The sequence below is a fragment of the Caloenas nicobarica genome, chromosome 2, assembly GCF_036013445.1.
Source record: "Caloenas nicobarica isolate bCalNic1 chromosome 2, bCalNic1.hap1, whole genome shotgun sequence".
NCBI classification, from domain to species: Eukaryota; Metazoa; Chordata; class Aves; order Columbiformes; family Columbidae; genus Caloenas; species Caloenas nicobarica.
The window spans coordinates 69,635,972-69,659,201 of NC_088246.1; the positions used below are offsets into that span (position 1 = coordinate 69,635,972).

The 23,230-nt window shown below is 38.4% G+C and overlaps 2 protein-coding genes across 3 annotated transcripts in view; one reads left to right on the forward strand and one right to left on the reverse strand.

The window, feature by feature from the left end:
* Positions 1–2,024, reverse strand: part of RNF144B (ring finger protein 144B) — a 101,210-nt gene extending 99,186 nt beyond the window's left edge. The window contains exon 1 of the mRNA XM_065627145.1: positions 1,956–2,024. The gene's annotated coding sequence lies outside the window, so the exon portion shown is untranslated. The remainder of the gene's footprint in view (positions 1–1,955) is intronic.
* DEK (DEK proto-oncogene) lies at positions 1,961–21,860 on the forward strand. Of its 2 annotated transcripts, XM_065627142.1 has the most exons (12): positions 1,961–2,099; positions 2,205–2,246; positions 4,077–4,223; positions 6,004–6,105; positions 6,574–6,683; positions 9,402–9,496; positions 12,233–12,353; positions 13,503–13,685; positions 15,300–15,432; positions 17,774–17,922; positions 19,192–19,260; positions 20,258–21,860. In XM_065627142.1, exons 3-12 carry the CDS (start codon positions 4,088–4,090, stop codon positions 20,267–20,269), a joined length of 1,110 nt encoding a protein of 369 aa, XP_065483214.1. In that variant the 5' UTR covers positions 1,961–2,099; positions 2,205–2,246; positions 4,077–4,087; the 3' UTR covers positions 20,270–21,860. The 2 variants fall into 2 exon arrangements, with proteins under 2 accessions (XP_065483214.1, XP_065483213.1); XM_065627141.1 differs by having other exon boundaries at positions 1,961–2,246.
* The last annotated feature ends 1,370 nt before the right edge of the window (positions 21,861–23,230 follow it).

Below are 23,230 nucleotides of genomic sequence, written 5' to 3' on the forward strand. Positions count from 1 at the left end.
AAGTCTCAATACAGTGAAGTATCCTAAAGCAGTGTATTGAGAATGAGCATTCTTACTCAAAATGAGAAGATAAACCAGTTTCGGTCTCTCTTCCTAAATTCAGCAATTTCCCTTTAACTCGTATGTGAAATTTTCTTCAAAATTTGCCCCCTCCTTCACCCAAATTCTAGCTTTGCAGATTTTACCTAAAAGTATTTTTAATCCATATTGTCTTGGTCTTGTCCAGGAGGTGCAACAACCAATTGTTAAAATCTTGACAGCATACTGAAACTACTCCATCAATTTATAAATCAAAAGGATACTATGAAAGACAGAGGTGGTTTCAAAAAATTGAATCAAGAAAAGTTAGTTTTCATAGCTGTCAAAGTTCTACCAGAAGAATCCTGTGACAAAATGCAATTTACCTGCACCGAGTACGTCAGTTCCTAAAATAGTGGATTCACTCTATGTTTAAGGGTCTGCCTGCTACTAAAGTGACATATGTTCACTAAAACGATCAATTAAACCATTATCTTCTGTTTCTCCTTAAGATGCAGTTCTAATGTGATATGTGTAGGACTTTAACATAGGTAATTAGGTAAATCATCTCCGTTGGGTAAACATGTCCCTTTTTACACAATGACGGTCTACTTTATCATCACAACCTGAAGCACAGCCTTTGGATGTCTTCTGTCATGATTCGGAACTAATCCAAACCTATTTATCTTACATGAAGTAGTCTGTTGTCTTCAAACATCTGTCTGGTGCCATTTGTGTAGCCCATGGCTTAATGATGAGATATTTTCGTCTCCTTATTGTGAGTTAACTTCAGGCTTGTTGGTAAATAATTGGCTTGTATTGTTGGTAAATAATTTACATTTCCCCTTTTAAGACCACCACCATCTGTGATTGCATTAGCTTGAAAGGCTTTAAAGATATGAATCTGCGTATCTGTTGCCTAAATTGGGAGGTGATTAATCTATACTGCCTGGACTTCCCTTTGGTACACTATACATGAATTGTAGTATTTCCTAAGTATTTTCCTATTGCAGATTCTATTATTTTGTAATATTTGTATTACACTTCCTAGTTTCATTACCAGTTCTACATGACTATGCTTTACACGTGCCCAAGATTAACATTTCATGTCAGCGTGACATTTCTCTCATTTCCTCTCTCTTCTTAGCCCTTTACCTGGTCCGTCCCAAAGAGCCACCTACCTACAGCTATTCACACCGGCCAAAAAGTCAGCACAATGTGGCTTTGAGACGGTCATCAGCACTGGCTAGTTCGGGCTACTTCCTTCTCCAACATATTTTCTGAGCGCTCCTGACTCCTGCTGAATGCACGTTGAAGTCCAGCCAGGCCTCCTCTCTGGTTTGCGGATTACGTCTTAAACTCTGTCAGGCCACAATCCGGGCAGGGGAACTGGGTTCGTGCTCTTTCGGGGGCCGCCTGTGACACCGACATTTTATAGGGCTAAGGAGACCTCCGCTCTTCAGCCCCGGCTCCCACTCCAACCGCCGTTTTCTTCCGTTGGCCGCCACATCCCCCTCACCCCCCACAGCCTGTCAGCACCGCCCTACGCTTCTCCGGCACCCGCAGCGGGAGGGAGATGCGGCCGTTACAGTAAAGCGGGGCCGCCAAGCCCCTTCCGTCCGGCACAAGAACCAAGGAGGCAGGACTGTAACAGCGCACGGGAGGGAAAGGGCGCTGTGAACCAGTACCCGCGGAGAGCACAAGGTGGCGGTGGCGGCGGTAACGGCAGCGGAGCAGCCGCTCGCGCACCCCCACTCTCCCGTCCAGCGGACATAACGGCCCCCAGCGGAGGCGCGCGCTGCGCCCCCCCCCACGCCCCGCGAGCCGCCTGACGTCACCGCAGAGCGAGCGCACGTTCCGCACACCCGCGCGCCCCGCCACAGCAAGCCCTGCCTTCGCGCGCGCGCGTACCCTCCCCTCCCCTGCCGCCGCCTCACCGCGCCGGCCGTGCTGCGGGGCGCTGATTGGCCGCCGACTTCCCGCTTCCTTCTCCCCGTCCGAGAACCCGCCATTTTGAAAACCTTGTTGATTCCGGGAGGCAAGAGCGAGTGTGACCGGCCGCGGAGCGCGCGCCTCGGGGTGTGTGTGTCTGTGTCGGTGTCGCTGTGCGCCGGGGCGCCCGGCCCCGCCCCCTCCCCACACCCTCTCCCTCCTCCGGTAACTGTCGTCTCCCGCTGCCGCCGTAGGCGCACCCGAGGAAGGAGCCAGAAGCCGGGGCTCGAGCTGAGGTGGGTCCTGCCGCCATGGCCGCAACGGCGCCGGAGAGGGCGCTCCCGCCTTTCCCCCTCCCTCCTCGCCGCGGCCGGGCCGGCCCAGCGAGGCGCGGGGCGGGGGGGGAATGAAACGGGGCCGCGGCGCCGCCGGGCTCCTCTCCCGCTGGGGGGACACCGTGTGCCCGAGCCGCTTGTCACCGACCCACCGGCGCCGCGGGGGCCGCCTCCCTGCCAGGCCTCCGCGGGGCGGCGGGCTGTGTTTGCCGCCTGAGGTGGGTGTTTCCTGGGCGCGCTGTCCTGCCCTGCGGCGGGAGCGGGGCGGAACGGTCCCGCTGCCCGCCGGTTCGGGGAGAAGGGTGGCGCTCGCCGCTGCCCCCGCTGCCCTGCTCCTTGGCGCTGCCCGTCAGCATCGCTCTCCCCGGCCTCCCGCTCGCAAGTCGAGAAGGGGACAGGTGGCGAGTCCGTGTCTGAGAAGTGCTGGACGAGGGTGGGAGGGGCTGTTGCGCACAAGGATCCTTGCGACTTGCGAGATACCCTCTCCCGCCCAAAATACCCTCGACTTAAGTCTTCTGAAAGGTGGATTCCGGTACCTTTTTCCCTGAGCAAGTCGTCCTCACCGACTTGTTTGCTGAAATGCGAAAAAATCTTTCACTTTCCTATTTCCCTCCTGCGCTTATTGAAAGGGGAAGGAAAGACAACATATATTAACTTTCTTGTTTTTACACTTGTGCGGACAAGTAAAATTCAGAGAGCAATATCGTGAACAAGTCGGATTACTTTTTCATGTCATATGAAATACTGGTAGTAATACCTTGAAAGAGATTTTTTTTTTCCCCCAGTGATTTAGCAAAGAGTAGTAAAATTTCTTTTTTCTCTGACTGAACTCGTGTCTTCTGTCACTTGGAGTGCTGCTGTTCTCTGGCACCTGCTAATGTTGCATATAAGCAGTTGATTTCGTTGTTGTTTACAGAGTCTGACCTCTTGCAGATAATGTTGGCTTTAATATCAATATCATGTGGTATTTTTTCCACAAGGGCTTATACAACTGGTGCTGTATTTTGTTCCAGATCTGTAAACAGTGAAAGATTTTGATAGCCAGAATTTTTATGAACTGAACAGGTATGGTTATCTTCCTTTGTTAGACAGGCATTCTCTGTCAGCAGGAAAATGATACTCATCAAAGTGATATATTTTAAAGTTAATGTTTAAGCCACTTCAAATGTTAAGAAAAGACTTCTCTTAAATATGCAAAGTATGAAGTGTTTATTCTTTTTGTAGTAGATCTGCAGTTTAAAAACAAAAAGCATTTCCAAGCTCTAAGATGTCGCAGCTATTGAATTCTGAAAGCAGTGCTAATTTTTTCCAAATTATTCATAAATTTTATTTTTCAGTTCCTATTTTCCATCTAAATATGTAGCTTGTCTAAGTTGTTAGCAAACTTGTACGCATAGTTACCTGTGATCAGAAGTAACTATTTGGTTTATATATGGTGCACTAAAATTGTCATATCTTAGTACATTACAGTTCTTAATAGATAACAGCATCAGCTTTGAGTGGCTGTTTCTGAATGCTTCACAAAGTGAGCTTGGAGACGTGTGTGGAAAACATTGATAACCTTTTAAACTGTTTTTAAGCAGGCTAGTTGCAGAATGGATGGCAGCTGAAAAAATTTATGTATTGTGTGTATGCAGAATACTTTAGTGTCTTAAAGAACATGAACAATTGCAATATGAGCACTATGCCATTACTACTTCATACAAGAAGATTTTTTCTAAAAAGAAAGATTCCTATATTTTTCACATATAATGCTATATTGATTATGGCTTCTCTGACTGCTTTTTACAGAACCATACACCATGTCTTCTGTTGTTTCATCAAAAGAAGATACAATGTCATCTGAAAAAGCAGATGAGAAACAACCTGAAACAGAAAACAAAGCTGAGGAAAGTGATGAGGATGAAGAAGAAGAGGAAGAGGAGGAGGAAGAAAAGGGTACGTGTTTTTCCACCACATAAGTTGTCCTTTAAAAAAACCCAAAAACTTACTGAATGCAGTCACCTGTTGTCTTGGCTAATTGTATAATTATTGTTTGGGAGATTCCATGGTACATCTATCTCAAGGGTCATAAATCGATTTCCAGTAGACTATAGCAGGCAACACTGGAAACAACAATACTGGTGTTCCTTAAAAAAGATTGAAGGGATTGCCAGCATCCTGGATTCCTACACTAGAGTTTGTTGGTATAAACTACTAGATGATTATAAGAGGTAGCATCCTTTATCAAATTATTTGTACAAATTTGCATATCCAAAGGAAAAAAACCAAACCTTTTTGCCAGTAAATTATTTGTACAAAAATGCATATCCAAAGGAAAAAAAAAAAACCAACCAAACCTTTTTGCCAGTATCATTCTGAAGTGATCCATCTTTTCAAAAAAGAGAAACTTGAGAAGTCTGTGCAGTAGCTTTGGAAACAATACAGATGTCTTTGCTTAACTACTGTGAATTAATTTAATGTGTACCAAAATTCAATTATATTGGGGGGGGGGGTCAGTAGTTTGTTTGACTAATTTTTTCAATAAAAATCATGCTGATATAGGATGAGCAAGCAAGCCAGGTTTTGTATTGTGGCATGTGATTGAAGAGGGTAGTCAAGGAATTCAGTATGTGATGAAGGAACTTCTATGCAAAAATGTTAATTTCCATTGTGAAATCTCTAGGCACCTGTTTTGCAATTGAAAGCATCCAGGGAAACAGAGCTGCAGTATGGCACAGTGGAAACTAAGTCACAGGTGGCCTTGGATCCTTAAAAGAGCTTGAAGTTTGTCTTTAGGAAAGGTAGAAAGAAAAGAGGTTATGCTGTTTGGGAAACTAGAGTAATTAGAATTATATTTTTAGAAACAACTGTTTCTTGTGTACACACAAGTATGTTCTGCTCTGTTTTCATCAGATACATGTCCAGTTTTGATTATGTTCATACAGATTTTGAAGCTGCTTTCAGATGTTAAGGCCGGGATCAGTTTAGTGCTAAGGATAGTTTGATTTGAGGTCAAGTATTTTAAAATGAAATGTTTAGGTGAAGCTTTGAGTTTTTCTCCTGACATGGCATCATTAAATTAGTGATGTGCAATGTATACATAAAACAATCTAGATGTACTCATTACTAAGTAGTGTCAGAATTACTGGGAGTAGAATTTTTGTATTATTTGTGATACTTGTATTGGGCCCTGCAGAGTGCTGCACTGCGTAGCCCTGTGAGATGCTGGACAGTCCCACTGTGCTTTTGCTTCTGCCTCTCCTGCCGATATATGTGTGTCCTCCAGTGCAGCAGTGGGAAGTGTCTACAGCCATGCTGGACTCTCCTTTTGCACATCTGGTGGAAGTATTAATATTCTCCCTGAGAGAGCTGAAGTAGAGCTGTGTGTATAGAGACAGGGGCATACCAGAAGGACACTATGCAAAAAACATCAGTTCTGTACCTCAGAAAGGCAGTGAAGGGAGAGAAGGGATGTGATTCTGAAAAGACATAGTGCTGCAGTCTCCATCTTGGGGTCAAGTTCCCTTTATGAAATGCCAAATCTTGTCTTAAACTTTAAGTTGGATGCTCCATAGAATCCCATTGACCAAAGGTTTGAAAGTTTTGTAGTATTTAGTTATATCATTATCCATTCTTGGTTTGCCGTTTCAAAGATACAATGTTGTATTGCCTGTCATTACAGTTGAATCTGCTCATGTAGTGGAAAGCACCATGTTAAGGAATCTGTCTTTTGCAGAAAAGAGTCTCATTGTTGAAGGAAAAAGGGAGAAAAAGAAGGTAGACCGACTGACCATGCAAGTGTCCTCATTGCAAAAGGAACCTTTTACAATTACACCAGGTAAGCTTGTTCACTCACATAAGAATTCTGTGTTGGGAATGATAGTAAAACCTCTTACAAGATCAGATTTATTTGTTTTAGATGAGACTTAAGAGTCACGATCCATTTTAATATAGTGAAGCTATTATAATTATGTGAAAACCCTCTTTTTATTCTGTAACATCAGTTTAAACCAGAAAAGCTATATAATTTTAAGGATCTTCAGTACCTAGTTGCCACTAACAAAGACAGGCACAGCTAGAAAAAATAAATGCCAGGTCCCTGTATCCTGATCTAGGTAGTATAAATTAAAGAAGATAAAGAGACTGTCAGGCTGCCTAATTGATAGGAAAAGGCCTGCTTAATGTTTGACCTGTTATAATGTCTGATGCTATTCTGAAGTAACTTCTTCGGTTTTTTAAAAAAACAGATATTTGAAGTTATAAACATGAATGTGGTGAATTGCATAATTGATTTTAACTGTTTCAGGAAAAGGACAAAAACTATGTGAAATTGAAAGGATACAGTTCTTTCTGAGTAAAAAGAAGACCGATGAACTTAGGAACCTGCATAAACTCCTCTACAACAGGCCAGGCACTGTAAGAACTTAAAATCAATCTTTTATATCTATTAGTTCTCATCCATAGTGAAAATGTTTGTAGTATAGGTTTTTACATTTGCACGTATGGATCTACTTTCTTAAGTATCATTTATTACAAACTAGTTGGAAAACAAATATTGCGGGACCCGTTGAGCAAGCTCATAGTTTTTCTAACTCCTGTAAACTACTCTGCCTATAAACATCCTATGGAAATGTGTACTGAACTCTGAGTCTACTTGAACGTAGATTTTTTTTTTTTTTTTCAAATTGATTTTTTAAATGGGCGGAGGGGTGGTTTACCTTATGAGAATGAGTTGGAAATAATTTATGCTTCACATGCCAAAAGCTGCTGACATGCAGATTACAGTCAAAATACTCAATGTAATTATTTTCTTCAACATAGCTTTTTCTTGGTACTTATATATCTTTCATGTCTGAAACCTGTTAGTGGGTTTTAACACATTGCTACTTACCTAGTCATTTTCTTGTATAGTTTGCACAAAGCAGTAGAAAGTAAAACTACATTATATATAAAAGTCTTAATAGTGTATTTTGTCACATTTATCTAGGACAATTCAAATATTAGCTAAAAACTGGCATGTTCACTTTTGTATTTAGGGATGAAACTCAAAGAAAATAAAATAGCAAATCTTTCTAGAAGCCTTTTATGTATCAGTGATCACCCTTTAAATTTCGGAGTAAATATGACCCATTTTCCTTGCTAAGAGAAATAAAATGGATGTAGAGAAATTAAGCCAGATTAATTTTTACTATTTCAATACGCTTACAATATTTACAGGAATTTGGCTTTGATCTCTTTGTATTTTGGAAACTTGAACAGCAAGCACAGAAACCAGGAACTGAATAGTACTGGTACAGATGCATGCTAGCTGTAATATCTCAGACTACTGCTGCAAATGCAGTGCTTGTTTAAATGGCAGAGGAAGATCTGTTGCCTGAAGTATTTAGAAGCAGAACAGCATATATTAGTTAAAACCTGCTTCTGTAAATTATGTTATTTATTTAGTGTAGCAATAAACCAGACTAGATAATTTCTGACTTGGTGCATACAGTTTTGCAAACTTTTGGATTATTCTGCAGTATAATGTAATTGTTATAATGTAAAAATACCATGACAGAACCATGTAGTTTTCTGATTTAACTAGCTTTACTGTGGAAGTCATCAAACTGCATCCATTTATGCTTCATGAAACCAGTAACACTTTTCTACCATCTTTAGGTGGAGGTACTGGGATACCATTATTTCAGACTCCATTTTTCCCATTTTAGGTTGCAGATCTGAGACATAAATGATTTAAGAGACTGTATTATTTACTGATTGTGTGACACACTACTAAGAAACTAACAACTGAATGATACTGTTATTATTGATTATTAAGATAATTAATAAATAATCTAATCAACAAATAAACACATTGCTATTTGCAGTTGCATAATTAAGTGCAAATGATACAACTGTAAGTTGATATTTAACACTCCTAAGTCATACTAATTAGACACAACTGCTACTGAAACACAGCTCTCACCCTTCCATCCCTCACTGCTTATTTGGTTGTAGTTCCTCCTCCCCTTTGCTCTGCTCTCCAACATTTAGTCTTTTGGACATAGACCTGTTGGAGAGTCCAGCTAGATTGCTGCAGCATTGCAGTAGTTTGAGTCCAAAGATAACAGAATATATTTATTTGCTTCAAAATACATTCAGTTTAGAAATATATCAGTATGGTTTCATCCAAAACTATATTGAATCAGAATTGTTGAGAGCTCAGAATGGTGTTTAATAGTCAAGATCAGATGTTGTCTTGTATGCACATTCTGTATGTGCTTTGGATCTTAATTAACATTTTTAATAAAACATACCAATACCATCTGCCAATTTTCTTTAGGTGCTGGACAAAGATAATTACCTTTGGAAAAGGAGCTTAGCTTTGGTAAAATTATAAACTGATGGAGAAACACCAGGAACAAAATTTGTAGAACTGTTGAAAGTGAGTTCAAATTATTCTTGATAGTATTAGAAAGATCTCAGAAGAATAAAAGATTTGGGGATATTTTTTAACCTTTTTTTTGGTAAAAGGAGATGCAGTGAAAACAAATGATGTATTTGGGATCTTGATGGGAGCAGTTTTCCTGTTACAAGGGCTGTCGCAATGAAAGTTCAGCCTGTTCAGACTGCAGGTGTAATGGTAGGATTTGTAAATTGGGTGGTATATAAATGCAAAAATTGGTCACACTAAATAAAAAGTTCAGAACTACAGTCATGTTCCTATGTAAGACTTTAGAAAAGCAAATAAAGTAAATCTGCTAAAGCAGATTATAGAACAGTTCATTTTATTTTTACTATAACAAATTACATGGTACAAAACATGCAGCAGGTTTCATATGATCATAGTTGTGCAAAGCTGTAAATAACCATGCAGTATGTTCTAAACAAGCTTGAAATGGCAGGTGATTTTATTTGGTAAGTTATTAAAAATAATTAAAAGTAGCAAGATCACAAGAACTTAATTGTTGTAGTTTGGCTGTAATGAGATAGATAAGGCATAATCCAGGCTATAACTTAAAGGGTATATGATTTTTTGTCAACAGAAAGCTAACTGCTAGAATAGATTTTCTTGTATGAAAAGTTAACAAATGTAGTTTAAAAGATTTCATCCAATTACTTGCAGTGGAAAGTAATCTGTGTGTTCTGTCCTAGGTTGCTTCCTTAAAGAAGAATGTGGGTCAGTTCAGCGGGTTCCCATTTGAAAAAGGAAGTGACCAATACAAAAAGAAGGAAGAAATGTTGAAAAAGTAATGATCTCTGTTGCTACTTAGCTTAGATTGACTCATACTGTATGCTCCTTTTTATTTTCAAAATTTTACTTCAGATTTAATTTAAGCTTTTAAGCTGAGTGACTGTTGCCTAGAGCTCTGTGGTCTGCTTCTGAGCTCATTTTGATCAAACATACTGATGTCCTGTCCCAGGACATGTCCTTAAGACAACTTGAAATGTATTAAAAATAGTTAAATTGTGACTATTTTATTCACAATTCCTGCAGTCCTGGCTTGAACTATTGCATGCTAACTAGCAGATTCTTCTGCCAAGTGAAAGGAAAACGTTATTTCCCTGGGGCAAGCATAGTGTTGTGAATACATTGTGCTCTATTCATGGTGCAAACTTGCATCCTTCTATGCCTCAAAACATTCCTTCTTCAGAAGCAAAGCCATTTCTGCTTATTGTATATTAAACATACAGTCTTATTCCTATAATTGCTGGAGCAATTAGTCTAACAAATCTTTTTTTCTTTCTATTTTTTTTCCTTTTTTACTGTCTCCCCACATAAGCAGCTTCTCTATTAACAAGAGAAGCTTCTGCAACTTGGTTTTGACTGAAAGGGTTTAAAGATACCCTTGCATATTTGTGCGGATAGTTGCAACAAATTAAAGAACTAATAACTTCCACACAAGTGATTATAAATACATTTTTTAGTATCAGTTTGTTGATAGTGGGAAGGCTTCCAGAATTTGGAATTTGCAAGTCTTCCTTCCTCAGATATGCAGTTTTCTAGGAATAGAGTTTGTCAAATATGTGAGACTCTATAAGACAAACTGTCTCAGGATGGAGGTTTTGACCGTTTCCCACAGGTTTAATTGTATAATGTTTCCCCTTATCTGCAAAAGGTCACAAAATAAAGTATTTTTGCACTTTTTTTTCTTTTGTGTTTACCATATGAAAGAACTGCTAGTTAAGTTTTGTTACCCTTCAGTCTTCAGCAAATATTCTGAAAAGTGGTTGCAATGTTACTCTTGTATCAAGGAACTGAGCCCTGTGTGCTTGTGTTACTGTGGTAAGTTCAGGTACTGTGGACAGCTGTGTATGAAACACTGCTGATCTTTAATTTATTCTGACTACATGGTTGATTTCTGCCCACACTGTGCACTTGCATGTCATCATGTTTTAACAACACTGAACAAGATGAACAAAGGACAAAATTTATTTTGCAGAATCATACTATTCAGATTGTAAACTAAAAAGAAAGGGTTGAGGTTGCTGTGTGGATTAGTTCTTGGATTTTGTAAGTCAAAACTACTTGCTATCGAAGTTACCAACTCAAAACTTGTGTGCACTTGTTTATTCCACACTTGAATGGCAATTTAGTACTTAGGACATTATATTTGCTGTCACTTGCAGATATATCTTCAAAGCATTAAAAATATGAAAGGATTCAGGAGTTGATATTTATTCTTTATATGTATTAGTTCTAAGTTAAAATACAAGGACAAATGCCATGTGTAACACAAGTCATAAGGAATTTTAGTTAAAGCCGCAATAGAACCATAACATCCTAAATTCAGTATACCAGCGCTTGAAAGTCTGAAACAGAAACTTTGAGGTTATGCAGTTTTTAAATCTGTTAACAAGTTAAGTGGTTTTAACTCTATAAAGTATTGTCTTTTAAAATGTGCCTTTTTTTAACTGACTTTTGATTCTGCTAGAATACACTGAATACTTGTAAGGTATCTCCAAAAGCTAAACAGGAAGGCTTTCTTCTTGTTAAGATTGCACATATTTTTTTTGTAACCTTGTCTAGAAAAGTGATTGAAAGATTTGACTTTGTTGTGGATGAATTATGCTTTGAGGCAGAGAGGTGCGCCCAACCCGTTAAGATTTCCTGTTCCCATGCCCTAAAACCTGAGAGAACAAAGTTGTTCTGCCCACTTAAAAGTCTGGGAGTTTAAAGGGACAGTCTGAAATTAAATGCTACTTTAGAGAAGTTGTAGGCTACCATGAAACAGTTGCACTGACTTTTAAAATAAACAATGAAAAAAGTTTCTTTTGATTACCAGAAGTAGCTATTATACATGTGAAAAGTGGCCAGACAATGAAATCCACTTTTCAGGCAGCGTTGTACAAAATGAGTGAAGAAAGCGTAAGCATTTGAAAGGAGGTGACAGGTGGAATAAGTAGGGATTGTTTTGTTTTTTAAAATCTCATTAAGCTTGCATTCTGATGTCATACCCTCACAGGACTTGACACACTTTCCACTTTTTTTCAATACTGGTGGTATAAATGATAAAGCGGGACAATTGGTTCAAGATCCTTTTGGTGTAAAGGGGGTGGATGTCAGAATTTCTCATAATCTTCTGTCTTCATAAGAAGTACTTCCATAAAGGGGTAAGGAACCAGATGGGGGGAGATCCCGTGAGAGTTCAAGTCTTATACCCATTGGATTTATTTTCCAAAACTGATTCTTTCCAGTGTGGTAGATTGGGAGAGATTCTGGGGAAGATTTTTTTCCTAAGACTCTGTAACTTTTTTATTATATCCTACTTTACACACAGGTGGATTTGGGATTTTTTTAAAATTTTGCTTTACATAATACGGTGGTGGTTCTTAACTATAGCAAAGACTGGAAACAAGTTAATATATTCATGTCTATTGTCAGGTTGCAGACACAGACCAGTTAGCAGTCTCTAGCAGTCAAGTGTTGAACAACTGTTTAGGATATGATGCTGAATCTTTTTTTCTTCTTCTGTTCTTTCTAGATTTAGAAATGCAATGTTGAAAAGTATCTGTGAAGTTCTGGACTTGGAAAGATCAGGAGTTAATAGTGAGCTGGTAACCAGGATCTTAAACTTCTTAATGCACCCAAAATCTTCAGGCAAGGTGAGATGCAGGTTTTTATGCTTACTTTTATAGCTCTGTTCCGATGAAAAATGCAGTTGTCTCTATTCCTTATTATTTGCTTGTTACCAGTGGTGATACAATTACTGTTCTAACTTACTGAAGTAGCAATGGCTTCTTGAGAGTAGCTCTACTGCAGGCATCCATAATGGGGTGAGGACTTCGAAACTGTGTGGTTACATGTAAGCATGCATGTTATACACTGTTAACCCACAAAAATGTGGTCAACACATAAAACTAGTTAGGGATAATCCATACCCAAATACTGTAAGTAGTTTCTACTTTGTGCGTGAATGGAGGACAATAGGCATAATAAATGGGCAAGAAAAAGAAAGTGTCAAAGCCAGGAAATAAAACATGAAAGTGTAGGAAAACAAGCTGTCAGATGTTACCCGGATATGCTACAAGTTGGCAAGTGTATGTGATCACATTTGGTCATCACAAAATGGAATTTGTTACACGGGTAGGAAAACTTGCTTCAGCTGTATATGCTAGTGCACTAGATTCAGCTGCCAAGACTATGAAATTCTATTATTAGTCTCCTTGCACCTTTAGTTTTTAAAGCAGTACTTAAATAGTTAGACTGTTGCACAGGAAATTAAATGTATTTCTAGCAAACACTGGTAAGTGATGTGAACAAGAAGTCTGCATGCTGCCTTAGCAACACTGATACTGAGTGACAACAAAATGCAGTTTTGCATGAAACATGATGGAATTACTGCCTTTAAGCCTTTGGAAGAATTGTCAGCTAATTTCTTACCAGAAGAAAAAACTTGCTTTTATGTGTTGGGTGGGCACAGGTAGGTAAAAGGTTCCTTCTAGATTGTCCTTTCTTGCTTCCCTTCCCTAACCTCCCACCTTTGAAGATTTGTTAGGTTAGGGAAGTGGAAGGGGTGTTTGGCTTGGAACTGAACTTTTCATTTTACTCAGTTCCATCTCTCTAATGAATTTCTGCTTACTGCAAAATGTTATGGCTTAAGTGTAGAACATAAAATAGTCCTGGGTTTTGTTATCAAGGCTTAGAGACCTCTATATTTGTTTATTATTCTTTTATGTGATTTCAAAGAATTTATATTTTTTAAAACTCATTTTTGTATTCCTGCTTGGATGACACACATCCCTGTCTCTCAGCCATTGCCGAAGTCCAAAAAAACGCCAAGCAAAGGTGGCAAAAAAGAACGCAGTAGCACTGGAACAACAAGAAAAGCAAAACGCACCAAGTGCCCAGAGATCTTGTCAGATGAATCCAGTAGTGAAGAAGATGAAAAGAAGGAAAAGGATGACTCTTCAGAAGAAAAAGAAAGTGAAGATGAGGTAATGAGATTTGTTGTTTGTTTTCCAACACAGGGCTAAAAACATTTGTCTACAATTTGTCCTTGTGTGGTTGTTATTGATTGGTAATTCTTGGAACATAGAGAGTTGGGGGATAATATATGTTTAACTGAATGAATGGTTTCAAAGAAAAGGGAACACATCTGCAATTTAGACAAGATTTTCCTAATTTCCTACTGTATTAGAGAATCAACAAGATAAAAGGCAAAGGTTCTGGTTTTTTTTCTGTATATGTACACCTTTGAAAACCATTTGCTGTATGTCATTTTGGGGCAGCCAGGATTTCAAACATAATTGGCTGCATTTCTTGTATCAACTTGTGATTACTTTATTGTAATTTCATAAAAATTCCCAATATCTATCTGTCATTTTTTTCTGTGTAGGGTTTGATTGGATACCTAGGGTTTAACTTTGAATTCGGTAGAGATCTCTCACGTACCTGGTTGCGTTGGTTTTGGATTTTGGTTCACTATTTCTCATGGGTTTTATGTCCTAATCTCTTTTTTAGGGTTCTGTGTCCTGAAATGCAAAGATAAAGTCAGCAAAATAATAAGCAGCCTTACAGAGAAGCCTGCTATCTCCAGATTGTTCTCATCTCATTGTATTTTCTGCTCTTTTCTGTTTTCTTTGAAACTTCTTTTAGCCTTGCATAGTAGGAGAGAAATGAGGTGCACTTTGTATTTAAATGCAAAATACCTTTCCCTGTGCATTCCCTTTCAACCCTGTATTTATTCACAAAATAGACAGAAAACATGGAGGGCCAGTACAAGTGTACAGCTGATTTGTGTACAAAGTGTACACTGATTTGTCCATGTGCCTGAAGCCTAGGAAAAAAAAATACAGAGGAGCTACAGGCTCCATTTTGTCCTGTATTTTGATTTTGATGTGACTGCCCTTTTAGCCTTCATCAGAGCTCTGCAACAAACAGCAATGGTTGACTGTAGCTGTCCAAAGAAATCCTTTATGTAAGTTATGAGGCCTTTGGCTGTGATGCAAGACCATTATTTACTTGGGTTACAGTCTGTCCGTTGCAGTGGAAGTGTGACAGGCTGTTAAGTAAATAGTCTGAACTGTAGAAAATAGTAACAAAAATCTTTTGTTGAAAGGCCAATTTATGTAACTTTAGCAGTTTATTTTGTCACTGTAATTTTGATAAGTGTTAGTTTTAATTTAAAAAGGTGGTTTAAGGAAATGTGTGTAGTCTTAGAGAGCTATAGCATCTAGAAGTAACTGAATGCAACATACTATGTCCCTTTTTAAAGGAACATCTTTGACGTGATTTTATAAGCTACTTATAAGTAGTTACGAATGGAAAGTTGTTGCACAACCAAACTACTGGTATCATCAGAAGGTTCTAGCTGTTTGAGCATAAGAGTCCATGTAGAAGGACAACGTGAAATTTAAAAGAATGTAGGAGTACTTGTTGTGGACATATTACCCCTATGGTATAGGGGTAGAAATTGCTAGTAAAATATGGTAATTAGATTTGCAGATTTAGTTAGTGTTGAAAGAAACTATGATTTCCATTGCGGAAAAGGTATATGGATTGTTTGAGTTGAAACCATCATTTTAATCTGCTGTTTTTCTTCTTCATAGCCCCCTAGAAAAGCATCTAAAAGAGAAAAATCTAAAAAAACTACTTCCAAAACCAAGAAGGCTGTGAAGGGTGCAAATGTCAAGAAGGCAGACAGCAGCACTACTAAAAAAAATCAGAACAGTTCTAGAAAAGGTAAATGCTTTAAATGTTTCATCATAGATTGTCTTGTAGCTTAGCTGGGATGTTTATTACAAAGCAAGCTTTTGCACCTAATCGTGAAAGAAAATAGAATTTGGTGAATTGTTGGCTTGCTACTTGATGTTTCTTTCCTTGCAACAGTAATTTTAAAAAGTTATGGGTTTGGGTGTACTTTATGTAATTTCTGGTTTGTGTGTGTGTATATACATACACACGATATATACCTATGTATATTGCGTGTATACATATATACTATTTATTTGCACATAAACTGAAAATATTAGCCTAGTTCTACCTTCTGCTGGAATAACGTTAGCAAAATTCTGTTGGTGCCTCTATAGTTACTTCATGTGAATCTTATAATTGATCCAGTTGTATATAGCCCACTGTGTATATCTTTTGTTCAGCAGCTGGATGTGGTCTTTTACTAACATAGATGTGGGTTCTACATGTGTCCTGTTGCTATTGGTTTTCTCATATCTGACGATATGCATAAAAGGTATGCATACCTTGAGTTCCTTAATAGCTGTGTAAAGACTGCAGCAGTGCAGGTGGGAACAGTGGTTTCTTTCTAAGCAGCTTTGCAGAAAAGCACCTGGGTAGAAGCAGATGCTTCTCACAGACAAGAAGTGGAGCCCAGTTCAGCAGTGTGCCCTTGTGATAAGGAGCACAGACAGGACACAGGGCTGTTGGAGCAAGCGTGTAGCCAGCAGGCTGAGAGAAGGGATAATTATGCCCCATTCAGCACTTGTGAGCCCATATCAGGAGGGCCATGTCCAGCTTTGGGCTCCCTGGTGCCAGGCAGGTGTGAGCATAGTGGAGCGAGTCCAGTGCAGGGCCACCAAGATGGCCAGGGGGCTGGAGCACAGGCTGTAGGAGAGGAGGCAGAGGGCGCTGGGCTCCTTCAGCCTTGATGGATAAAGGGGATGGTACTGCAGTCTGCAACTACCACATGGGAGAGCACGGGGAAGGCAGGGCCAGGCTCTGCTTGGAGGTGCACAGTGAGAGGATGGGAGGCGACAGGCACAAGGTGCCACCAGGGAAATTGCAATTACATGTTAGGGGAAGAAAAGCTTCGCCGTGAGGACAGTCACAGAAATGGGGCCTGGAGCAGCTGTGTCGTCCCTGTTGTTGGAGATGTTGAGAACTCAACTGGCAGGGCCCTGAGCAACCTGCTCCATGTTGGCTTTGTTCCAAGGGGCAGCTTAAACCAGATGATCTCCAGATGTCCTTTCCCACCTCAAATTCTCTGGCACTCTATGAGAAAACAGCCATGTCTCTATCACAATTCTAGTGTGAGTTATTAATGCTGCATATATCCATACTGCAAACGTACTTCATTTAATGCCAGCATCAGCATATGTGTGCTATAGCACAGATGTCAGTTCGGATTAGTTACCCTGCTTGTCAGTGTATTAAGAAAAGGAATGGTTAAATTCTTGTACATAGAATTATGCTCAACTTCTTTCATAGCCTTATTTCTCAGCAGAGTAAATGGCCTGTGCTGAACTCAGTGTATTTTCAGATAGGCTGCTGGCTTTCTAATGTGGCTCTGTGTGTGTACGCTTTATTTTGTCATCAACATATAGATATATATATAACATATATATGCAAAACACATGTAATATTTATATGTTTTGTAGTATATTAATACATTCTTCTTTACTCCTCCTGCATTTGTTTTGAGTGTTCGAAGTACAAAAATAAAAATGTTAAGTAGGTCTTTCTATAAGCTCATTATCTAGGCTGTTTGGCATCTGCTCTGAATTTTGTCTTGTTGGCGTTAGAGGAACTCCGTGGATGTTGGAGTCATTCAGTCTAATTTTTTTGCTGCTGGAAAGCATAGTTAAGTGTCCTGTGCCTCTTCATTTCCTTTATGATTCTCTTCATTTGTTGTGCCATGGTGTTTCTGATAGCATGTTCAGTAATCCAGCATTGCAAAATTACAAGATCCTACTGCCCAGTGCTGCTGGGGGAAAAAAAAAATCCAAACTCCTTTTTAAAGTAAATTTTAGGGCCATAATATCTCAATTTAGAATTGTTGTAATAAACCTTTTTTTAGTTTGATAGATTAGTTTAATCTGTCCCGTACTTTCTAGAGTACGTGTTGATTTGTAAGCTGATAGTTCATCAGCAATGATGTGGATTAATAAATAAATGTAGTACCAATAACATTAGCTTTGTTTTTAAATGGATGGTCTGGCAAGATGTCTGTTTTAAGGGACAACATCTATATCAGGTGTTTGGGGAAAGTTCTAATGGCTTCTGTTTTGGAAGAAGAAATCAGAGAAATTGAAAATCTTTTGTTACAATTCAAATTATTATTCATATTTAGAAAGTGAGTCTGAGGATAGTTCAGATGATGAACCTTTAATTAAAAAGCTGAAGAAACCACCCACAGATGAAGAGCTTAAGGAAACTATCAAGAAATTGTTGGCCAATGCAAACCTGGAGGAGGTCACAATGAAGCAAATTTGCAAGGAGGTAAGCAAATACGATTTTTGCAATCTCTTTTTAGCCAATGGGTTGTCCATGAACTGACTTATCATTGTTTTGGAAATGAAGGCTTGTGCTCTGCACAGTGGTTCAGAAACAAAATAGTTTTGTATAGATTTATTCACTTGCTAGCAGCTATAACAGGGAAAGCTTTTAATCTAAACATATGCAACACTGATACCCAACATTAGAAGGGAAATCTCCAAAGAAAAATTAGTTACATGTGGCCATGTATTAAAGTGAAAAAATGGAGATGCTTGCTACTGTCAGAATGGGAGGGCTGTGTCCTTCTCTCTGTACATTTCTCCTGCTCATCTTGCGCTCATTCTTCATATGTTCTCTTTATGAGTTCATTCAACTCTCACCTATCAGCAAAAAATAAATAGTTCTCAGCTGAGTTTGTGAGTTGAATCAGTTTAGCAAGGAATCCATTAATCGTCAGGACAGGTGTCAAGAAGGGACTGTGTGGCCAGAAAAGAGAAAAGTGGGGAAAAGTGACCAAAACACAGACAGTGCTGCTACCTTGATATTTTCTACAGTCAGATAACTGACATGCTTATTTTCCTAGTACTTCCAAGAAGTTGTCTTGAGAAAATCAAACCAGAAGTTATTCTTATGAGAAAACTCTGTTTATATTCTGTACAAACTTTGTCATGTTTATTGTCATTCTAGAAGTCTGAAATTTGATACACTGAAATAAAAAGTTCCATATTGGTTGTCAGTGTTGGCATCTATTTTTTATTTGTTGGGTCCTGTCCCACCCAGTTAACCAAGGCATAGTTGTAGAATAGCACTCAAATATGTTGACTTTTATTAGTCACTTGAAAGGATCACAATTTTACTTGTCACCAAAAATTAAACAAGTGTTGGCATTTGTTATTTGTTTAATTTTCCACACTAATGCAGAGGTATCTGACTACTTAAGAGAGCATGTAAGACAAAGACTGGAGAATTTTTATTTGCCTGACATAGCAAGTTAGGCTTTCCAGTTTCTTGATGTGAAAAAATACAGTACCAGTTTAGTCAGTGACGAAACATAAAAGAATACATGTATTTGAGTATTTATGAGGTAAAAGTAAGGACAGGAAAATAGATTTATCACTTTCTGTAATTAACAGAGGGCATTTTGGCAGTTGTAATACTAGAAGTACCGCACCAATTTTTGCCCGAATTTCACTTAAGCTACTTCTATTCACACAATACATTCAATGGAAGTAATCCGAGGTTCGTTTTGGTTTCTTTCTTTTTTTTTTTTAGGTGTATGAAAAGTATCCTAGTTATGATTTATCTGACAGGAAAGACTTCATTAAAGGAACAGTCAAAGAGGTAAAGACTTTCTCATGTAGAAAGCATTCTGGGTTCTTTTGTGTTTTGTTTTGTGGGGTTTTTTTGTGTGTGAGTGTGTTTTTTGGTTGTGGTGTTTTGGTTTGTTTGTTTTTTTCAGCCTATTAGAAAAAGTGGCATGGCATCCTGTTACACTAGTTATACAATACTCCTCTATAGTATTGGAAGTTTAGTGCTCTGATAAACCTGAGCTCTGGCTCTTTTTTTTCTTTTTTTGTATCCCCCTTTCAAAAATAACCACTTCAGGCTATTTTCTTAGCATGCCACTACTATCTTAAGCATTTATTTGGTAAGCAGAACTAAAATTAAAGCTATAATCATTTTTTATGACTTCTACTCTCTGAAAGCTATGCATTTGCTTTAAATTACAGCCTTGGATGCAAGGTGCACAATAATTCATGCACTGACCGCATACATTTGTAGGTAACAATGTGTGCAGTTGTATGCAGCTCTCTAGACCTGCAAGCTCTGGCAATGAGAAAAGGCAAATGAGGATAAAGATACCTAGCTTTCCTCTATATATGCTCCTGGTAGCACAGTTGTAATATTGCCTTTGAGTTTGCTGCACTGAAGATTAGGCCTGATCTAATGTACTCATGAAAAAGGGTTTATTGTTCAGTCTATGGTTGGTAATTTGTAAAAAAATTTCGAGTTCATCACTTTTGCTTGCCCCAAAATTAAAAATGGAACCAGAGAAGTAAGCTTCACTTAGTGGAGTTAATAAAGAAACTTTTCTTTCTCTTGTGGCTTCATTTGTAGATGTTGATATATAGCTATCTAGAAATACTTATGTCTATGTGCTCTGCAGACACGTCACTGTCAGCAAAGGCATAAGAGCAATTTGTCTGCTGTGGGGATGTTCTTGGGTTTTTGCGATAGCAAAAGTAGAGTGTATTTTCCTGATAGTCTGATGCAAAAGGAGAGGTTGTATGTAATTGGATTGAGAGAAAGGAGAAAACTAATACACTTCTCTTTTCAGTTGATTTCATGATCTGATTTGACTCTGGGAAATGAAGATTCCTGGTTTTATGTTCCCATGGATTTGAAGATCTGATAGGCACCAGCAAAAGGAATGTGTCTTACCCTTGTGGTATTTAGTCAGAGCTGATTCTGCTGATTAAGAGTGTTGATGTAAATTGCTTTGTGTATCTTTTTTTTTAAAAAAAAAAACAAAAACAAAAAACCTGCATTTGATGCAGTTTTTAGTTGAATATACTTACGTTTCATGCATGGCAATAAATGTTCCTTTTTTTATAGTTTTTGTACATTTTGATTTGCTTTGTATAACTAGATTCATTAGAACCATCATAGCTTTTTTGTGTGGATTGCTAGCTTGCAGGAGATTTTAAAATCAAGTAAGATGAAAGCTGCTTGTCTGCACATATACATGCAGAGACTGGAATATTGCAGTATTGGTTATAACGATATTTTTAATACATATCCATTCTGAAAATAACAAAAGTTACATCACATGTTAATGTCTTTTATATTCTGATACATTCTACAGATGCAGAATTATTCTAAATCTAGATTACTGTCTTGCATGTGTAGGCACTGAGAGAACTGTCAAAGCATGGTAACTAATTGGCATATAGATGTTATTTTTGTACTTTTAAAAGGCTTCCTGTTATGTATATAAAGTTATTTCAAATTTCTTTTGTGCAAATCATTTTTTAAATCTTGTTATCTTAGGACTTATGACATGAAATGTCAGTGTTCAGCAGTGAGGCTGTGAGGAAAAGTGGTATGCAGACGTTTCATGCAACTACAAAATGAGTTGAGCTTTTACCATGTTTGTCCCATCTTACCTTGTACAGAAACTAAACTGTAGTTTTATACTTAAGCTTCTCAGCGTTTAACTTTGTACAAAAGACTACAGATACATTTGTTTCAATGGTTTGACACAGTAAATGAAATAACTCCAAAGGCTATAGGGAAATTTCTAAAGTTCACTTTGCAAAAAAATCTTTTACTTTAGTGTCTTGACTTGATGGCCTAGTATCTCAGAAGTGGATGTCCAAGATGTACAGCTGGGAGGCTCGATAGCTTTGGAAGTGCACAGCGGGGCTTCCAAGTCGGGCAGTGCTGCCATGTGTGGTTAAGCTCTCTTCTGTATGGAAAAGCTCTTCTGAACCTGACTCTTGGTGCCTCAACATGGACAATGGTACTTATAAGCCTGCAGTCTTGAACTTTGGCCCGCAGCTTTTCAGATCAAAGTGAACTCTCTGCATAATTTCTTGTTTAGGGTTCTGCTCTCTATACACCTCGTTGCTAGTATGAGAAGTCCTGCACTTAAAATCATGAAAGTAATAGTTGCCAAAGTGTGGGCTACCATTAATGCCATGAGCACGGAATCCCTCTGACTAGTATTGCTGGAAAGACAAAACGTATTTTTTTGAATTTTATTATTGTACAGTGAGAAATAAGGGTTCATAAATGATCTGAATTCTGAAAATGTTCAGCCAGTTAGACTATTAATCTTCACAAACTTTTCAAATTTCTTTGTGTGTAATCGTTTATAATAAGGCTGAATGTAATGGGGTTTTTTTGTATTCAATAAATGTCTTTCACAAAAATGTAAATCAATTTTGATCTAACATTTGCTTAAATGTATAGTAAAAAAAAAATCTATACGGAAACAAGGTTGTCGTCTTTATGTCATCTGGTAGAAACTATGCAAGCCTGATTCAGCAGGCTACTTAGAAGAAACTATTGCTGAAATGTATATGCTTACACCAGGATATGATTTTCTATCTTCTGTGAGGTTGGTTTGGGATTTTGTGTTTGTTTGTTGGTTTGGGTTTGGTTGTTTTTTTTTTTTTTTGAGGGGGGGGAGGTGGAGGGGGTTGGTTGTTTGTTTTTTCTGGATTATTGTAGCATAAAGAACACTTTTTAATTTGCAATTAAAAACGTAAAAAGCTTTCCAAGTCCTGCTTAAAAGTGGTAAGTTACTTATGTCAAGTTTTGTTGGGTTTTCAGATGGATTTTCTACAAATACTTGAACTGCCTTGTGATTTTTATGTAAACATACCAGTCAGTTTTAATTTTGTGGGTCAGGAAGTGTTTTTAAGATGAATGATTCCCAAGTATGAACATTTCTTATACTGTAAATTCTAACAAAAAATTAAAGGATAGTGTACTTCTGTTTATTGTATGTATACATTATTTGCCACTTTGGAATTGCGCAGATGGAATAGAAACTAACTTAAAATCTTTCAAATACCGTGTTTAAATCTTGTAACTAAAACTCAATGTAGTCCTCAACAGAGAAGAAATGTCTGAGCTTTTCCCTGCTAATCCATCCCAGTCTGGGTGCAACTGATAGAAGATTCCAGCTCTTCCTACAACTGGGGGAAAGGCTGCAAGACAATACTAAAAGGTAAATAACATGTCCTGCTCATCCTGGTGCCACTAGATTAAAAACATAGCTGATCAAGTCTCTAAATCCTGTACAGAGTTGCTCATAAAAACCAGAAATTGGCAAGCTAGATGAAAGGTAACAGAATGAAGTGTTCAGGCCTTATACCTTATAGATGCTTAAGATTATGTCCTGACCGTTGTGTTCTAAAAAAATAGTCCTAACATCTTGATTTGATTGCTTACAGCAAAATTCCTACAGTCCAGTGTACTGGTTCCTCTGTTCAGTTTTGTCTTTGGTGTTCAGTATTTTGGTTGGTGACCTGCAAACCCACACAAACTAACCTGAATGACTTGCACGTATAAGCTATTGTTCTTACGAGTGAGCTTGGCACTTGGGGAGACTGTATGGGCCCAGCAGGAGAAGGAAGATGGAGAGGGCTGGGTGGGCAAAGGGACAAGCAGACATTTTAAGAGAAGAAAGGTTAAGTGTTGTTAGGAAAAAACCTGATTTGAGTTGTGTGGTAACCCACAGTATACTGGTCAGGCATGTCTAACCAAGACAAAATTAGGAAGAGGCAACTTTAAGTGGCAT

Excerpts from the sequence above, each read along its gene's own strand:
- DEK (XM_065627141.1), top strand. The coding sequence starts at position 4,088 with ATGTCTTCTGTTGTTTCATCAAAAGAAGATACAATGTCATCTGAAAAA. Across the intron at positions 12,354-13,502 it reads ACCCAAAATCTTCAGGCAAG|CCATTGCCGAAGTCCAAAAA; the intron begins GTGAGATGCAGG and ends CCTGTCTCTCAG. Across the intron at positions 13,686-15,299 it reads AAAAAGAAAGTGAAGATGAG|CCCCCTAGAAAAGCATCTAA; the intron begins GTAATGAGATTT and ends TCTTCTTCATAG.